This window comes from Mycteria americana, chromosome Z (assembly GCF_035582795.1).
Source record: "Mycteria americana isolate JAX WOST 10 ecotype Jacksonville Zoo and Gardens chromosome Z, USCA_MyAme_1.0, whole genome shotgun sequence".
Classification (NCBI taxonomy): Eukaryota; Metazoa; Chordata; class Aves; order Ciconiiformes; family Ciconiidae; genus Mycteria; species Mycteria americana.
Window position 1 is genome coordinate 14,091,075 of NC_134396.1, and position 19,977 is coordinate 14,111,051.

General features: G+C 37.8%; 1 protein-coding gene across 4 annotated transcripts in view; it reads right to left on the bottom strand.

Moving 5' to 3' along the window:
• Positions 1-19,977, bottom strand: part of PDE4D (phosphodiesterase 4D) — a 479,877-nt gene that overhangs the window by 123,172 nt on the left and 336,728 nt on the right. For all 4 annotated transcript variants that reach the window (XM_075526394.1, XM_075526393.1, XM_075526396.1 and 1 more), the window contains one exon: positions 3,199-3,390. In XM_075526394.1, coding sequence (XP_075382509.1) covers positions 3,199-3,390 — 192 coding nt within the window. The remainder of the gene's footprint in view (positions 1-3,198; positions 3,391-19,977) is intronic.

Consider the following 19,977-nt stretch of genomic DNA (forward strand, 5'->3'; position numbering starts at 1 on the left):
CACAGCCAGGCTTCACAACGTATCTGTGCTCTTCTGCCTTGCATGTTGCATCTTCCTGTCTAAACCGCCTGCCTCTCCAGTTCACAACCTTGAATGGCTTTTTCTCATCTCCTCCTATCATCTCCATGTTCTCCCTTTTTTCCTTTCTAGGACCATCCTATTTCTTCCAAGAGATAACTGAAAAAAAATGTTACTGATTCCCACTCCTTTGTATTTGTTTTTCCTTTCTTACCATACAGGTGCTTTTTCTGCCTCTTTCAGTGCCATAACTGCACCCACATTTGTCCCACTAACCTTCTCTCACCTAAGCAGCCTTGCACTCATCCTGTCTTTTATTATTCTCCTTAGCTAATCTGGCTCCTCGCTTTAAAATACACTCTAGTCTCTCTGATTTTAAAAAATTTTCCACCTCCCCCTTCTCTGCCCTTGTTTCTGTTACTTTCCATCTCAACTCACTGAATGAAACTCCCTTTGGTTGCTCTGTGAGGTTTACTACTTTGGGCATAGGGACTCATGTTGTACCTTCTCCTGGGGATAGCATCTGACTGTATTAGTCTCTTGGTTACCATCTTATGCTTCAACTTTAAGTTGTTTGCAGCAGAGCCCATCTTTTCATCTTGGGTTTGCAAAGAACTGAGCATGACTGTGTTCCCTTCCTGGGCTGGAGCTCAGAGCTGCTGCAGCAGTGCAAATAATAAATAATGACAGAATGATGAATTCAGTACTTTGGCACTGCCATCCACTGGCTGTCTTTGATCACAACACTCTATATTTGACGAAAATCTTTATTTTTGTTTCGTCTGCTGCTACTGAAGTGGAATGTATTATTGTAAGCACGCTATTTGAGAGTAATGGAAATGCCAGAAATCTTTATGTTATATTCCTCCCAAATAAAAGATGCATGACTTTTGCTTTCTACTTTTCTTTACAAAGTGAAATACTGAGGTTGGTAACTGAAGTGCTGAAGAATCAGGGGATTCTAGGTTAAACTGGTATGTACACTTAATTAATTTGCATTACCTGAATGATGTGTATGGTTTGTAATATATTTTGCCCATGCTTAAGAAACACGCAATACTTAAAATTAAGCATGTATGTAGATGCAAAAGGGAAATGGGATAATTTGGGAGCAATCTAAAATTTGTGTGATACTGCCCCTGACAACTCTTCCAGCCTCCACCTTGTTTAGGAATGTCCTGAACCAGTGGTTTCTCTATGTTAACAATCTTCAGTGGGTTTCCTTTCTATGAGCACATCCAGTTTACCCTTGCACACACACATAAAGAGCTTTGTGGTATTTTTTCTTTATTTTTTTTCCCCTCACTATTTTATCTTTTTAAACTTTCCCCTCTTTCCTTCCTTGGTTTTCTTTTACTTCATTTTTGTGAAATAATCAAGCTTATTATAATTAGGCTTACTGATATATGATTAAAATTCCATGGTTGAAACAACTTGCCTTTTACATTTCCTAATATGCTCCCATCCTAAACTGTGGCAGGAATATTTCCCTTCTTAGTACAACAGCTCCTCTGTGACAGGAGACTGTGAAAATCTATCCAGATCTGAGGTCCAATAAATTTTAAACGCAGATGTGTTTTAAGAAAATTTTGAAAGGAAGAATAGATACAAATATCCAAAGGAAAAATGTGTGTTTCAGTAATTCAATTGTTTATCCAATTTACTGCCATGTGCTGAAATATTACCCAGAATTCTAGGAAATGCAGAAGTGGATTATGAGTTCAAGGATGGAGCACTAATTGAATTCTTAATTGAAATGACTCATCTAAGCAACACAGCGACCTGGATTGCCCCCCGAATGTAAAAATCTTTCCAAATGGTGTCCTGGCACAGGTACCACACTAAAAGCTTGACTCTTGTCCATCTAAAAGAAAGGTTATCTGTCAGAGGAAGATTTGCTGGAAGGAGGTCACTATTTGCAAGCGAAATGCATTTTTCCTTATGACAAGGCAAGATGGACTGGTCTTTTTCTCACTCATTTTGTCTCAACCAAAACTGGTCACACTGGGCACAAAGCTTACGAAGTACTTCAATCTACAGGGCTTAATTGAGTTATGGACCTTACGCAAACCCTCTGTAAAGGCATGAATTTTTCTCATCTTGACATTTACATAGGAAGAGAGCTATAATTAGATGGACTAATCAACATTTCTAATAATGATATGTAAGCTCAAAATAGGAGTGTTCAATTATAATGACTGCAAGTTAAATATCAGGTGAAATTTCACTCATTATTATGAAAACCTTTTCCTTTGTTGTGCGTACTGACTCTGTTATTTTTTAAACAGGATATTAATTGGGTTTTGCCTCATTGAAAACCAGCGGATTTTAATGCTGGATTTTTAATGCTTTAGACTTCCTCACTAGGGGACCCTTACAAGCCTGGTCCTTTATTTTAGTGATTTATAATTGAGCCATAAACCCCTACTTTGCAGTGAAATTTGTAGCAGATAAGACAAACAAACAAACAAAAATTAGTTATTCTTAATTTCTATTACTTACAAGTGACTAGAAGCTAGGACATGTAACATGTTTTTAGTGTCTTACAAATAAACAGAGATTTTTATCTGACTTCCACTACCTATGCAACCTGGGGTCTACACATACCTGAAAAGTATGATCCACTAGCAGAAAATACACACATCACAGAAGAATAGTGACAGAGGATAGAATAACTTTCCAAAGGCCTTTTATTAAAATTTTGCCATTTAGTTAAAAGGACATTTGAAATAATTTTTGCCTCTCTTGAATTTATTAATTTCTGCCAGCTGGTAAATCTTTTCTCTAAACACCTAAATATACCTGGTGCAAAGAAATGGAATCTTTTTGTTAAGAACATTAAGAAGCAGAAATTGAGTTTGTATCGCTTCTCCTGAAAAGAACTTAACAGCCAGGAAGTCAGAGTTCTCCTTAGTGTTTTGATACACCAGTATTGACTATCTTCATTATTCTGTCAAAGCTAATAAAGTGCATAAGCACATCGAGTACACCCTCATGATAGCCTTACTTTCGCAAAACTGCAGAAACAAGTACAAGCTTCATTAAAGAAATAAACAAACAATTACCCATGACTTCAGTAGCATAAGTGATTACTATCTTTGATTTTTAAAAGAAATTTCTTGTGGCTGGAAAAATCTTAAGACAAAAACATAGGCTAAAAGTATTTCGTAATGTACTTACATATCACTGGCAATGGAGGAGTTCCTGGACATAGACTTTGGAGAAAGGTCATAGTCACTGTCTGACCGGTAAAGGAAAGACTCCCTACGTTGACTGTGGACAAAATTTGCCTGAAGAATTAGCCCTGATCCAGGGCTTGTCATGGGATCCAAGGGACTTCGTCCCGATGATGTACCATTGTCTACATCGAAACTGCAAAAAGAAAGGAGAAAAAGATTTATGCCATTGACATAAGAATTTTGAAAGTAATAAACACTCTTCTGACAAATTTATCACTAGGTGATTGCTTCTTGATAATAATGGGGAAATAAAGACCTAGTCAAGTCCACTGCTAAGCCAAAAAATGAGGCACACAAGAAATATACTTTAAAATCTCTGATAACCAAAAAGAACAAGTCTGAAGGAGAAGAAATTTGGTAGAGAAAGAAAACACTGTTAGGAATACAGGAAGCCGCCTGCTTCTCTGCATGTAGAGTATCCATGAGCTCTACACCTGAGGAAACATGATGTTTCATTGTTTTCTTCCTCAGGCCCCATCTCTCCTGAGCTGGACTCTCATTATCCTGTCTCCCACTGTTGAGGCAGTTGAGGGCTCTTTTGTTATTCAGTACTCAACCCTAATACTTCATTACTACCCAAATATTTCAAGAACATATTTTGTGTTATCCCAATAAACAAAGTGCTGGGTTGGGATTAAGGCGTATGTGTGTGCTTGGGCATGTTTGCATGCATTAGAGTTGCTATTTTACAACCAGATTGAAGAAATGAGTTCTTCGCTTGCTGCCAAGCAGCATGACTTCTGCGGCCATTCATGTCTTTGAACTACACAGTTTAGATCCAGCACTTCCAGCTATTGCATTTGGTATTAAGAGTAGTAAACAGGCTTATCATTCCTAAGGAACACTGCCATCATGAGGGGCAGAAGTGTGAGGGGAGAGAAAGAAAGAGAAGGAGAGAGAAGATGCTCTTTCACATAGTCTGGGACGTTTCCACAAAGGGCTTTGAAAATCACTGCAAAGACCTTGAATGGGAGTCTGCAATCAATTAGAAACTAGCACAGGGTGGGCAGTGCTGGGAAGACGTGCTCATGGCAACTTGTGTTGCTTAGCAGCCCGACAGCTGCGTTTGCTACTGTACGGAGTCTTTTTGGAGCATGTGGCTCTGTTTTTAGACTTAATGTGTTGTGGTATGCAATCTCTGAGGTCACAAATGTGTGGATTAGCAAAATTATGTCTCCATCTGATGGGACAGAGCACTTTTTATCCAGCCAGAAGAGAAAGATGGCTTTTGTTTCCCTAGTTGGTTGTGTCTCTAAAACCAAAGATCAATTTTACTTTTACAGCATGGTAGGGAAGGTGTGCATGGGACCTTGGCTTATAACTACTTGGGTTATAACTACTTGGGTTCATTTGCCGTACTAATGGGAACTTAAGTAATACTGCTAAAGCATTTAGGAATGAGGGATGAATAGAGGATCTTTCACATGATTTTTTTTAACCATGGGTAAGTGTTAGAATCATAGTATGTATTCGTAATGAACACATCTAAAGTACTCATTTTGAAAACAGTGTTTACGTAAAGGACACCCACTGGTTTTCAATTATATCTAATGACAGCTGAAAAGAAAATATTCAGTACATGTCATCTGTTGATTAGACTTCAGCCTGGTGCATGTGTCACAGCAGGTACCTGCTACTCTCTGCACTAGCTTGTTTCTTGCTGTCATCTACCATTGACCTGAGGTTGCAGTGAGGCTGCCGCTTTAATGTTTTACTGAAGTGACAGCATTCCCACAGCCTGTTTTTCTTTGTTAAATGAACTAATCAAAGAAACATATATTGCCTGTTTTGACAGAGATGCACATTGCCTGGCAGAGAATGAACCTTGGTTTCACGTTTTATTTCATTGTTTCATTGTTACTGTGCACATATTCCTGGAACTGCAAGCTTTCTGCTGCTCTCAGACTATATTATTTATTTTTTATTCACCTTTCACAGTTTGAATGTAGAAAAGTGAAACTTTTTTTTTTTTTTTTTTCAAAAAAACTATTCAGAAAATTGTATTAAACAAACTTCAAGAGAGCTTAGCAATTTAATTCCCTTTTCACTGTAGTTTTCAGAACAATTCACTGTCAGGAAATCCTAACACATCCTTCCCAAAATTGATTTCTTTTCATTATGCCCTAATACTTTTTCTGTGTCCTCAAATGTGCTACTACTACATAACATTATCAATCTCAAGCTAACAGAGCTTAATCGGTAAGACATCAAATGAGAGTTCTGCCACCAGCCTGCTGGGTGTGATCTTGGATAACGCCAAGTTCCTCTTTGCGTTTCATTTTCCCTATTCATTGCATCTTTGTGATCATTGTGAGATCTGCTCCCAAAAAAATACTGAAAAAAATATTGGAAAGGGCAAGATAGCATGAATACTACAGTAAAAGATCCTTTGCAGCTTATAGTGCCATAAGTTAATAACCATATTGCCATTCTTACTAGCATGAGTACCATTATTCACTAGCAATCAATATCTTTTGAGCTTGAATTCCTGAGTATTCCAGGAGCACAAAATACTCACAATGCCAGTGAAGGGTTTGGAACATCTGTGAGCTCATTGTATCCAAATTTCCTAACACTTCTATTTCATTGCCTAAATGAAATAAATTTTTTTCTTTAAACAGCTGCAAGAACACACAGACTCCTAAACAATACACAGTCTGTATGTTTGTTCTGTTGAGGGAAGGAGGAGGGTAGATCTTTCACACAATTTTAGGTAAAAGAGAAGAGGATTGTTTACTCCTGTGCTCAATAAGACTAACTTCTGCAATGGCAGTATCATTTAAAATACATATAAACTTGTCTGAAAGCTCTAAAGCAAAAGTTAAAAGTGGGATAGAAAGACATGAAGGTAAATGTAAGTCTGTCTCACAGCAGGAAAATTTTGAATAAGGAGTGACTATTAAATTGATTTCTTTAACAGCAGACTTAATTATTCAACTGATTAAAAGGTATTTTATTGGATTAAAGGAACATATGGTTTTCTTTGCAGATTTGTTTTGTTTTGTTCACCCACCTTTTGTGGACAGGTTATGAATATTTTATTACCAGTCTTATTTCTCCCAGTCAGAAACTAAAGCAGGCTTCTATGAATTATTTCACTGTCAGATTATAACATAGTGAGTTTTTAAAATTTAAAAGTCTATTAGATAAAATTGCAGTTGCATCAGCTGGGAGAGGCCCTGTGGTCTGCATCACCAGATGACTGCAAGTATGTGCAGGACTTGCACATGGCTGTTATGACAGGACTTTTATCCTGTGATACTGTGTTGTGTCCACTAGATGGGTGTCAAAAGTAATGAAAGGGATTAAAATATATCAGCTAGAATTTGGCTCATGCTGCTCAACGAAATTGTCTTTTATGTAAATATACATCAAGAAAAAAAATGTTCAGTTCTACAGTCAAAGGGGGAGTGTGAATACAGCACTGGTTTGCCAGAAACATATGTTTATATTAAAAAGTTTCTAAAATGTCTTGTTTAGCTCTTACTTACCGAGACATTTGCTAACACTCAGATACAAAAAGTTTGCAGAAATCTAAACGAAAAATGTGTTATTACACTGAAAATCAAATTAATTGTTTCTTTGGCTGAACCACAAGTCTGAATTGCAAGAAATGGTGCTGCTGATCACACTGCAGCGAATGAACAGAGAATCAGAATGGGGAATTGAAGACTTTCACACAACTTGTTTGTTCTTTCTTGCTGCATACACTGAAAAAAATTAAAAGTTTAAGATACAAAATAGGATAGACTTTTTATTTTGTCTGGACAGAAATTGCAGAAAGTCAGCTCTGGCTGTGTCATTTTTATCTTTCCACTCCTGTTGAGTTTTAAGCCATGGCAAGAATATGCTGTGAATTACAAAGTGCACGTCTAGTGACAAACAAAAGTTATTCTCTCCCTAGCATGTTTCTCAGCCTCTTTGCACTTTGGTGAAGGGTTGTCTTTGGAAAGGAAGAAAAAGCATGGAAGTTGTTACTGAAGGCACAGGAACTGTTTTGCTACCGTTTCACAGGCCGAAAGCTGCCATTTAATGACAGAATTTTCCACCATTGCTCTGCAGCCAGCTTTGGACACTTTGCACAATGCATGCAAACTGAAGCTGCTTTCAGTGACAGGAGTATTTGGCACAGCACACATCACAGAATTGTCTATGTTCAAAGAGCTTTGCTGCAACTCCAGAGATGCCAAAGCTATGAAAAGCCAGTGCTAATTCAGCAGCTTTTGTGTCTGCATTTTGACAAAATGTTTTATGACACTAGTGGATACTGTTTATCCTTAAAGCCTGCCTTATTCAGTGTTCAGTGACGACAAACATGACATGAGGTGAGAGTTCAGCCTTTTTTTCTTTTTTGGCTATATGTTGTGTTTGCATGTCTTGCCCACCATGTATCATCCAGGCTCTGTACTCATATGGGGATAAAGATGGTGAACTCTTCTGAGCTGTAAACATTCATGTAAACATTCATGGCTGATCTTCCCTGTGCTCCTAATAGGACAAGAAGTAATAACATCACAAGCAACCTTTAGGAAGGTTACTAATGATTTGCTTCAGGCAATAGTAGGCAATAGTGGCAAGGACAGGAGAGGTTCTGGATGTGAAGCAGCGCTGCTTCATTGTCAGTGACTGCACAGCTTCTTTACCCAGTGAAATAAACCCTCTGTGGGCTTCCTTTTGAGTCCTTAAATAACTCTCTCCTACTCTCTGCAAGGTTGCTAAAAGAAAAAAGGGGAAGTTCTGTGTACAAATTATAGCTTTTAGTTACATAAGGAGTAATGGCATCATAATGAATATGCACAAGAGCTTGTAATTAAGGCTGCATAGAAGATCTTAATGTTGGTCTTCCTTATTACTGAGAGTTTAGCAATTTAATACTGTAGCTTTTTGCTGGAGATTTTTGTTTTGTTCTTTTTTTTTTTAGAGAAGTCAGCAATAGTAGAAGGGGGAAGGAAATAAATTCCACCCCAAAATGAAGAATTTACTAGACTTTTTACAAATACAAATTGCACTCCTGATATTCCCCTTTTAAGTCTCTCCCCATCCTCAGCCTATCCTATCTTGGAAATTATGGCGAGGGAGAGAGGTAGGAGCCAAATTAATTGATCCTCTAGGGACACCTTATCTTTTAAGGCCATCTTTAAACATTAGAGAGGGACAAGCAAGTTCTAGAGGAGCAAATTTTGTCCCCCATCAAAGGAGTCTATTGTCCTAGTGTCAAGCAATCTCTCCAGCCGTCTGTCTGTGCTATGACCTACCTAAGCATCTCAACATCCTTACCTCCCAGAAGTCCCGTCCTGTATTTATACCTGGAATCACAATCCTACCATCACACCGAATGGGTGCATTTGGCATAGCAGCTGTAATTCACTGCAATTATCACAGAAGAGCTGCCCTGTAGCAACTTCCTTTGGGCAGGGTCTTATTTAGAGCAAAAGCAAGGTAATAAAACTTCATATACATCGCCAAGGAAAAGGTAAGCTATTTATTGCTTGTGCCCCAGGACAGGAGCCCACACCTGGAGGAGGCAGCCTGTAGCTACTGGAGAAAGGGAAGGATGGGATGGTCCCTTCAAATGCAGAATCCGAATTTGTCACTTGGATTGCTCAGGATGAAAAAAAGCAGCTGGCCACCTCAGCTGGTGGGACCCACCGTGGACACGGAGGGTTGTAGAGAAAGGCCACAGTGTGCCTGTCTCTAGGATCATTCGGTGTAAAAGGCCAGGGTAGGGGAAGGCTCATTCCCTGTCAGATGGGATGCAACAGGCAGAGTGTAGTGTGCTCTTAGACCTTGTGTGCATTAATTACTGTGTGTCCTGGAGGTGTGTGTGTCTCAAATCAAAGCAGGACAGATTAAAGTTTTGTTCTTAGACGTAATGCATTTATTCTGCATTAGTTATAGGTTATTTTAGTAGGACAGACCATTTCAGTTACTGTGGAAATCGCGCCCATTGTGACCCAGTTCTTCAAAAAATATACAGAGACTCCTGAAATACTAGGTCATCAGAAAGCATTTTGTGTGAGGTGGACACTGATCCTGTTATATTAATTTTACAGCTCTCAGTCAGAGAAGGCAGTGTAAGGAATAAATGAAGACAGAGGCAAAAACCTCTTCCTCTGGAACCTGTTCCTCTGCAACAGACATCATCTGCTAGTAAGAACTGAATTTTCATTGATGCATTTTAGGTAGTTAAATCATGTTTGACTTTATACACTAAATATATTCAGTGAATTCACTGCATTCAGCTGTAAATCTGTCCAAAGATTTGCTAATACACCAAATAATTATCATAATTTCTTTGTGAAATACTGATTTTAGACACACTTTACATTCATTAACTAGACTGGACAAGCACTTTGATTACATCTTTATGATTTCTCTTGGGCCTTTTTATTGCTTTTTAATAAACTAAGCATTAAATTGAGCCAACAGCTGACTTGGGTGTCCCCTTTTTGCCAGACATAGTCATCTCTAGAGTTTAATAAGTATGAAACTTTAGAATTTTCTTTATCAGAAAGAAACAAGTTGTCAGTAATCAGCCTCTGCCATAGGCTCCCATTGGACTTTAGATGTTAAATAGGTTAACCTGCAGCATCAGAAAAAGACCTGTAAAAATAAATCAGTGGATTTATATAATTGAATAGCAGGCCTAAGACTTATTTCTTATATTAATTCTCTGCTTTGGATCTTTCAAAATGTTTCCTTTCTGACAGTGTCTACCCAGTGATGCAGGAGAGACCACATCTGCTTTTCTCCTTGTATTTTCCTTTCTGTCTCTTCCCCCATGCCTAGTAAAAACTAAAGACCTCAGTAAAATGAGGGGAAAAAAAGACAAATATTTATACTGACATTTTAGAAGGACTATCATGTAAACTCTATACATTTGAAAAAAAAAATCATTTATATGTGACCTGATATTTTTATGTTCTCTGTAGCAAAGTTAACAAAAACTTTTGCCTTCTATTGCTTAAAAATATGTTCAGTGAATTGTAAGCAAATGATATTAAAAGGAACATATGACCTAGATCTGAATTTTCTTGTACCACTGGAGAATTCAAGCCAACTATCTACTTGTGGCTTTGGCTTTCCAGTTAAGCGATTCAGCAAGCAAGCCCTATGATTAACTCCATTTTTAGAAGTGGTGTGGATAGATTTTCCAGTATCAAAACTGCAAGCAAAAGAAGAAAATGTGACATTTCATGAAATTTGCTTTTAGCAGCAGAACTTGGCTTTTGCTTTTGGCATAACTGTTTTTGGAAACATTTAGAGGCTTAATACTAATATTAAAAGCCCAGATAACAGGCGAATAGAATGTGTGTAGGACAAAAAATACACTGAAGCAAAAAGGTTTGTAAGAATTAGTCTCCTCAAACATGTTAGCAAAGGAAGTCCAACTATCTGTTTGAGCTTCTGTCTCATTTTCTAGCAAGCGTCTTAAGAAATGTACCAATCTCTCTAAACAAACCGTTTCTTGTTTTGTTAGGAAGTTTCCAAGCAAGGAGTTTCCTGTGACGACTATGCCATGTCTTTGGGTGTTTTGCTTAGAACAGCCTCCTCGTACTCAATTCAAGGTGTACTTTTCACGTCACCTCATTATTCTTAATTATAGCTCAGTGGTCTATACATTTGGCACACAAGCCTCTGTTGCATGTATTAAATCAATTTGCTTGTTGCGCTCAGCCATACTGGGATTTTTTTGTGATTCCTTTTATTCTTTCCTCAGGGAGAGGATTGTCCTTCACCTGGCAATTTTTATTCTCTGAACTTGGCTCCTGCAAGTGAACATCTTCCTACTAATGTGATCTTCAGATAAGAATGCCAGATTCCAGATCCTGTTACATGGATTTGATGTTTTGACGTTTCTTTGAAGCTGAAATAGTTGTCTTATTGCAGTATAATAAAAATACAAACAAAACATGTAAGAGAAACAAAATGCAAAATAATTTCCAAGAAATGTGGTAATCTGTTCAGGCTTCTACTAGGTTTAAGTCACTTTGTATGGTTCTTCTCATCTAATAATCCTACTGGGAGTAGGATGCCCATTTTCAGATAATAAGGGCAACCGAGACATTAACTGTTTTCCCCAAGGCTTCTGGTAAAATCTGTGGCAGGTTGAGGTCTGAATGAGGAAATCTGCAGAAAATATTGAAGAATCGGAACTATTTTGGGTAACCTGAGGTAAAGCAGGCTGAAAAATAGAACCACTTAATCCAGACATGAGAAAGAGTACGCAGCAAATCTGGAGGTGCTCCGAGCAGCCCGGCAGCCACCCGGCCCCAGCCACCCGCCAGCTCCCACTGCTGCGGGCGCCTGTCAGCGCCACTGCATTTCTGGGAGTGCAGCCGCAGCAGGACTGATGGGTCTCCACTTTATTATTGTCATTATTGTCCGTCACCATTCACTTAAATCATTCCATAATGTTGTCTGCACTTATTTTCCGTAAGGTACCTTTCCTCTGGGCTCCAAATACTAAAGTACCTTCAAACTCTTTTTAAAAATTCACTTTACATAATTTCTTCAAGAAATTATAGAACAACACTGTTTTTCTTTCCAGGGTGAGTTTTGATCTAACAATTCCCACTTCTTTTTCTGCAGCACTACTTTCTGAGCAGTATTTAGACACTGGGATACAAAACCAGCTTGCACTGAGTGTGAATACATAGCATGTATTTACTGTAATTCACATTGCTATTAATTTTCTCTTATTTTAAATATATTGGAATCAAATTTCAAAGCATTTCAAAATGTTTATCTAGCAATTTATAAAAAGACGCAAACCATCCATCAAGCATACTGACTAATCCTAATTAAAATGCAGCTCCCCTAAGATATTAGCAGAACACCTTTCTTTCAGGAAAAACTAAAATATAAAAATGAATGTAAGATCATGGTTGAGAAGCAGACTGCTGCCAGAGAAGGAAATTCCAATTCACTGAAAGAGCTCAGCCTCCTCTTTTTGTGAACTCAGTCGGATGCCATTATCAGAAGTGGCCAAATTGCTTATACATTCTTTCTGAATTAGTGGTGCGATAAAGCAAGATTGTAGGAAAAGAGGTAGTTCCTCAGACCTGTAATATTTAAATCAATACCCCACAGTACTGATGAAAGCACACAGAATCCAGGAAACAGGTATAAATGTTCCCCAGGGCTAACACTGGTGTGCATTGGAAGCTTCCTGGCAAACACATCCTTCTGAAGAATCATCATATATAGCCACAATTATGATAAACACTTGGCACAGTCATACAAGATATGGTTACATGTACCCTGTGCTTAGTGGCAGAGATCTTCAGCAAAGAGTGCCCCAGCCAGAAGCTGACAGGAAAAAGCAGTTGTGGTTACTCCAGCCACTGACCCATCCCAGAGAATGCGGCACAGGAGGTCCAAGGAGCCAGGAGGTGAGATCGTCATGACAAGAGGAGGTCGCATCCCTCAGCATCACCCAGCTCATAATTATTCTTTTGCACAACTGAGCTTAAGCCAACCTGTCTTCAAAAAGTGTATCTTCCAGAAAACAGATAAGGGCTGTGGACAGAAAAGTCCAAAGAAAAGGAGGTCTATAGCCCAAACTGTAAGAACCCTGCACACAGAAGATAAGATGGTTTGTTTCACCAGTACGATGTGCACACATAGGTATCTGCAAGAAATTAAGGCCAGCTTCAGAGGAGAGTGGACAGGAGGCAGCTGGATAAGAAATTGCAGTTGTCTCTTTAGGCAAAGAAAGTGTCTTCCAGTGTTGCTCTAGACTCCCTAAGCCAATGAAAGCTCCGTGAAAAGGAGACATAATTATAGTTGACAAGCAACATTTTCTTCTCACACTGTTGTAAAATTCCTCTAATTGCAATAAACAATTGCTGGCAATAAATCATATATGAATTCTACATCCACAAGAATTCATGGTGGGCTATGTTAGCAGCAATTATCACTTAAATCATGGCATGTATTGTTTAAAGCTTAAAAGTTCAAGGTATTAAGAGCTTCAGAGCTCTAAAATTTTTGTCCTTTGCTTTTTCAAAATTGTTTCATTGAAATCCTTTCCACTTCAGTTCTTTCCATTTCAGTTCTTTACATTCTGGGTGTTTGGGTTTTGTTTTTTTGGGGTTGGTTTGTTTGTTTGTTTGGTTGGGTTTTTTTAATTTGTATTTTTTGTATTGTATTATTTTCTATTTTGCATTGTATTTTTGTATTTGGTTTACCAAATTTGCTAAATTTTCAGTTGTTTCCACTGCCTTAGACTTCTAGTAAATGTATCAAGGTCCACTTCACGATCTGGATTCTGGAAATCCTTGCTACAGCTTTGCCACATACAAGCAACAACCTTTAAAGGGAAACAAAAAGGTCAGGAGCTTGCCTTGGAAGGGTGCTGAGACTGGAATATCTTGAGGGTATACGCTTATACTGTATTGTATTTTACACTGATTGTAGACCTTGAGCACGTTCACCGAGTACCTGGTATGTCAAGAAAGATAATTCTCATCACTAATCCAAAACAGATTATAATCTACAATAATTGATCTTTTGGGGCTTATTTTTCTTGATTTTTATTACATTATTTGAATGCTATATTATTATAATGCCTAATAACATTACTTAAGAGGGCTGCCTGACGCTCTGCATTGTAAGACTGTGTTTTCTTTTTACCATGACTAAATTCTGTCTAATGGTGCTGAAATTTTCCTTCCAATTTTTTTTGAGGGAAAATGGGTCAACTGTTGAGAAAGTGGCAGAGAAATGTGTATTTTTCCGCATTTAAAAAAAATCTGGAAGCTGTTTTGTGAGATATTCTAGTGACTCATTTTGCAGCAGAGAAGTGGAATTTAGCTAAGTGTCTGCAAAATGGTTCTTTTGCTGATTCTTGTGAACATCTTATAAATTTCAAAAAGTTATAAGCTTAGGCCAACCTTAAGTCAGTCACCTCATGTATCTGTGTTATTGAAAAAATGTAAGTGATACTATATTATTTTTTTAAAATCTCCTGCCTTGCTCAGGAAAGGATTGGAGGGCTCTCCAGGGCTCTGAGGAACAAGCCCCTGTCAGTGAGATATTTGTCTCAGAAGGTGTGTACTGAATCAGGCAAAGGACTACAGAAAGGTAAAAGTGCTTTTATCATAAGGAACTGGAAATAATATTTGCCCAAGCTGCAGAACACCTGATACTGAACTCGTCACTTACACTGACTTTATCGTATGTCACTAATTATGTGTTTCTCAGAGGTATCCACTCTGAACGGCTGTTGCTTGAGCCATGTGCGCATCAGCACTTACAAATACAGATTAATTCAGAATATCTGAGCAGCTACTGGATGGATCAAAGGTCCATCAGATTCACTATTCTGTCTCTAGTAGTGGCCAAAAGCAAATGCCAATGGAAGAGGGTAAGAACAAGCAAGTAGAAGGGATACCTCCCCCGTGTGTCCCAGCCGTTCAGCATTCTCTCACCCTTTCATGGAAAATATGCTCTGAATATATGAGTGATTCTATAACAAGTAGATCAAAAACCTAAAGTCCTAGACATCTCATTTTGGATACTCAGTTTAGGAATACTGTCGCTTTAATCTCTGTGTTTAAATTCTCCTCATGTTAAGTAAGGATTATAATAATTTCTCATATCACATGGGTGATATGAAAATTAATTTAATAATCTCTGAGAAGTAGTAAGATATCGTAGTGATGAATACCATAGAAAAGCCAATGAAAGCACTATAACTGCTTTTCCAATAGGTCTGAACAGCAGGTTGTCAATAAAGCATGTGGCTATATAATGAGCAGCAAGAAAATAACAGAACACCGAATGTCTCACAAATTGATTCATTCGAATTGCATTCATTCTGTGTGCTCAGTGAAGTAAAAGCAGGATGGAATCATATAGGTAAAGTCTTTATCAAATTATTTATGCACAGGACTAAAACAAGGTTCCTAAGTCAATCGTAATGTTAACATTTCCTTCTTTTGTGCTTGACTTTCCAATCATAATAACGTGGATATGAGGTTATAGTGTATATGCTTGTGCATGTCGGAGAGATGGCCTAATCTCTCTACGCTCTTGCATTTGCCATTGTTTTTCTCCAATTTTCTTTTTCAACCTACTGTAGCACTATCAACAGCCATTACTGGTAGACCATCAGAAATTTCAGACTTCAAATGCAGTGTTGCAAGCTTTCTAATGCTTAGTATACAGATGAACAAGTGCACATTCCATTTTCGTTATAATGCATGTTTAATTAACCTCGTCTTCTGCAGACTTCAAGATCACTGGAACATCTCATTCATAGTTTCATTATGATTAACTACTACTGTAATATAAGCATGTTCTCACTAAAATCTCCTGTGCTCCTATACTGTCTATGAGGTTTCTGTTTATCACTGTAAGATCGCTATTGCGCATAAGACTGTTGGACTCTGAAAGCAAAAGCTATAAAGCAAAAGCTATAAAGCTATAAATACAGTGCTTTAACTATTAATGAAATAAACAACATATTATGCAGTGTAAAATTACTATACATATTATGCAACTTGCAGTTGGTAAAACACCTAAATGAGCAGAAGTCTACAAGTTCTCAAGAACCATTCACAAATGAACTAGAAACAAGAAAAAACAAAACACTAGCTGCTACAGTCTTCAAATGCCAGACACACAGCTAAGCTAAGCATGTCTCACCAAAGAAATGAGTCTTTCTCTGTGGAGGAATGTGGTAACAGAAATATCAGTTTACACTCTTTACTTGGACCAAGGCATTTTTCCCAGTATTAAACAAACTTGGAAGCAGATTTGATGTAGTGGGTTGAAACAAGAACTGAAAAAAAATACACTTTTTTATAAATGTGAGTGATCTGACAAGCCAAAGCTGTTAGAAATCACCGTGTATTGCAAACAACATCAAACATTCTCCTCACAAAGCAATACCAAAGTGTTTTACTAACGTTTACAACTCAGCCTGCCCCATACAGAAATATGTATGTATAGAACTATCAATACGTTCAAGAACAGCTCAAGCTTTTCTCATCAATTACAGAGTTATCTGTAAGCGCAAGCCAATTCCAGAGAATGAACTTTGTGCTCCAGTTTGCATTAAGAATCTGGGAGGGGAGCAGACCGATTGCTTACTGGTGTGCTCATCCATCAACCATCCTCCCTGCTGGAACTGCTCCTCTGCTGCCATTCTCCATCTGGAAAAACATGCTGCCTTTCCTCATCCTTTCTGCAAGCCCTCCCTCTAACACCAAAGGATTACATGTTTAAACTACCACAAGCATTGCAAAGTTTGGTCAAATCTAACAACTGAACTACAGAGTTTCTTAGGATAAATGATTAAAATGCCATTGTTTACAAATAGAAAAAAAAATGAAACCCATAAGGGCATCTTTTGAGTTAAGTAATTTCCCGTTTTCAGGAAAAATTGTGTATGATTTATTTTACTTTGTGCAAAAAAGCTGTTTGGCAACTTGATTCCAAAAGTCTATTTTCTTGATACCGATGTAATTACTAAAATTGGGACAGGACATGTCATAATTGCTGGCGCCAAGGAGATGATTATATCACTCTGGAAACATTACAAAACGTGCAATCCAAGAGACCGAGAAGGAGAAATGCCAGCATCTAGCACCAGTCCCTACAGCTGACAAAATGTCACGACAACATTGTTGCTTTTGGAGCAAGCTTTGTCTCCAACTATTTTCCCCTGACATCTGGTTACTTCATCCTGTGAAGCATCCCCAGGAGAATCAGCGACCTTGCCAAATAAGAAGTACTTTTCAAGCAGCTCTTTTCAGCAAAACTCAACCTACACGTCCAACGCTCTGCTGAGCTGATGACACATGTGGCCGCGTGGTTATGTGCCCTCCCCAGCTGGCAGCGTTGTCGACGCACCATCCATCACCCTGCCTGGCCTGCGATTCCGGAGCAGAACTCACGGCCAAAGCCTTCGGCTCTCAAGGAGAACCGTTAAGCAGATGTGGGGCCCCCCAGGCAGCCGAGGCGGGGACACTGCTGGTTTACTATATAAGCGATCAGGAAATCCTTTGTTTCATTCTTTTCTTTTGCAGGAATGAAGTAGGATAAGAGGATACAAAAACCTGTTCTTTCACTGGATGAGTCATCCTCAGTGAATCATTTTTTGCCCTTCTGTGCTTCCGTTTCCCTACCTGCAAAATGGGTACTTTGTAAAGAGCTAAGAGCTCTGGTCATTAAAAGAAAAAAGATTTTGTAGAGCTAAAATTAGTGTTACTGGGAGTAGTAGTAAGAGCAGCAGAAATATCAGAAATATTGCTTTTTAAGAACATATCAAAAGTGGATTTGGGTGGGAAAAAGAGAAATTTAGAAATTTTACCGGTTTTCCTCAGAGGAAAAATGTGAAGGAACAGAAAGAATAGAAGGAAAGAAAGACTTGCTTATTTACTTGTTTTGGTACATTACTTTTCAAGACATTCTCATCATTAAAATGGAGTGGAAGAAGACATTAGACCTGGTATTTCTGTAACATTTGGAAGCAAATGGGGGGAATAATGGCAAAAAAAACCCCAAGAGGACAAAAAAAAAAAGAGAGAAAAAAAACTTCACCAAAACTTTATTCTAAGAAATTTTATGAAAAAAAGTTTAGAAAAGAAAGAAGAAAATCTTTTTCACTTTAGGCAAGAAGTTGGTTACATTTTTTTTAAAACGTGGCTTTTATTTTCTGTCCACTCTATGCTGTACTTCTATAAGACACAGGAAATCATTATGAATTCTCCTTTCAGGCAGAATGAGATGATCTTTTTTTTTCAGAACAAAAAAAAAAGGATTATAGAATTAAAAAAAAAAAGTTAAACAAGAGTAATTATTGCAGCAGATGAAACATTACTGAGGTCTAAAGAAGAAAAACCTGACAGTGGCCAAATACGTGCTTGGCATACCCTACTGTACAGCCCTGCCAGGACAGCACGTGGGCGAGCGTCTCCTCCTGGGAATCTAGTAGTTGTGCCTTAAGGAAGCCTCGACAGTACATATTTTACTGTACTATACTTTTTTTACTCCCTCCAGCCATGGCTCTCTGCCAACAGAGGAGAACCTGCCCATCCACGGCAAAGACATGCTATTAAAAAGGATAGCCAATTAAGCAGGCATGTGTACGATTTTCTTTGAATTTTTTCTTTGAGTGTTAAAAGTTAAGGCAATAAAGACAAACTCGTTTATATCTGACCTCTCTAATGTGTGAATGAAGTAGTGTGAGTGAAATACCAATACAGTTTTTGCTAATAAAATGAAGTGTCAACATATGAATGCAACTTAGAAACAATAAGCATAAATTTGCAGAATATTCATGGGTTTGTACAATTTCAGAGATTTCTACAAGGATGCTTGAGACATGGCGCCCTTGATTAAAACAAAACAAAATTCTCAAGGAATATTTAAAGTAGAGAAGACAGGAGGGGAAATCTCTGCTTATACTTCAAATATTAAAGTTCATACAATTCCCTGACACCTGAGAAACTGAAATAACCAATAATGGGAGTATCTGTATATTTTTAATCTTCATGAACTATGATGTTACACAGTAATGTTTGTGATTGTCTCTGTGTTCCATCCTTTATGGAAAGCTGGATTTAATTTATTTTCCAAGCAGCTGCAATAAGGAATATTGCACAAGAGCTGACTCTGCAAAGCTAAATTTCAGGAAATGGGGCCTTTTCTTTTGCTTCAATGAATACAATGTCTGAGGCTAACTTAACATTAAAAGAACTAGGAGGTCTAGGAGGTAACTCTGAAACCAGATGCTGGTCCTGAGCTGCACAGAGATAGTACAGCAATGTCAAAGAGGTTCAGAAGGCTGCTCTCAAAATCGTTGTTCACCAGGATTATTATGATAAAATCCATCACATGATAGAGAATATTCATACACTCAGAGAGCAAGAGCAGCAGGCAATGGTGGAATGGTGTGTGGAGAAGGGGGAAGAAATACAACATAGGATCCTTATCCTGCAAACTCATCCTTTTTAGCACATAAATATCTCTAGCAAACAAAATTCTATTTACCAATACTTTTCGTGAAAGATGGAAGAAAAGGGATGTGCTCATGAGGAAAAGTACATTCCAAGAGCTGCTAGCCCTTAGATTTTCTTCTCCAGTTAAAACAACTGCAGTGGATTTTTGATTAATATTATCATTTTATTATTATTGTATTTCAATAGTCTCTTCCAAGGAGTTTTGAAAGTAACTGGAAAGTTACTGGAAAGTAACTTTTTCTTTGTTTTGTCATTCTGGATTTCTAATTGCCAATGAATATTTAAATTAAAAGAAAATCTTATTTTGAAGCAAAAGCCCAGATATTACCATGATCTGCATCTGAAACAGAACAGTTGAAGTCAGAGAGCAGCTGCTCTATCTTAATGATCAAACAGTTACAGTGTTTTTCTTTCAAGTACAAGGAATTATACTGGACTTCTATTTCTAGTACCAGAAACCAATATGAAAATAACTACTGGTTAGGAAATCAATCCGTTTTAGGTGATAAAGCAAAATGTTCTGAAGAGCTACTAGAAACTGAAAAATGCATGCTTCCCACCCATCTAAAACCATGTAATGATACTGATGGCATAAATACAAAGTTATATTTTACTGTTGAAATAAATAATTGTGAGAAAGTTGCAAATACGCAATATCAGTAACTAAGTCATAAGGTCATCTTACTGACACAGAGGAATGCATTTCTGAGGTGGAAAAGATGTTTGGACAAGATTAAAAGCTGTGA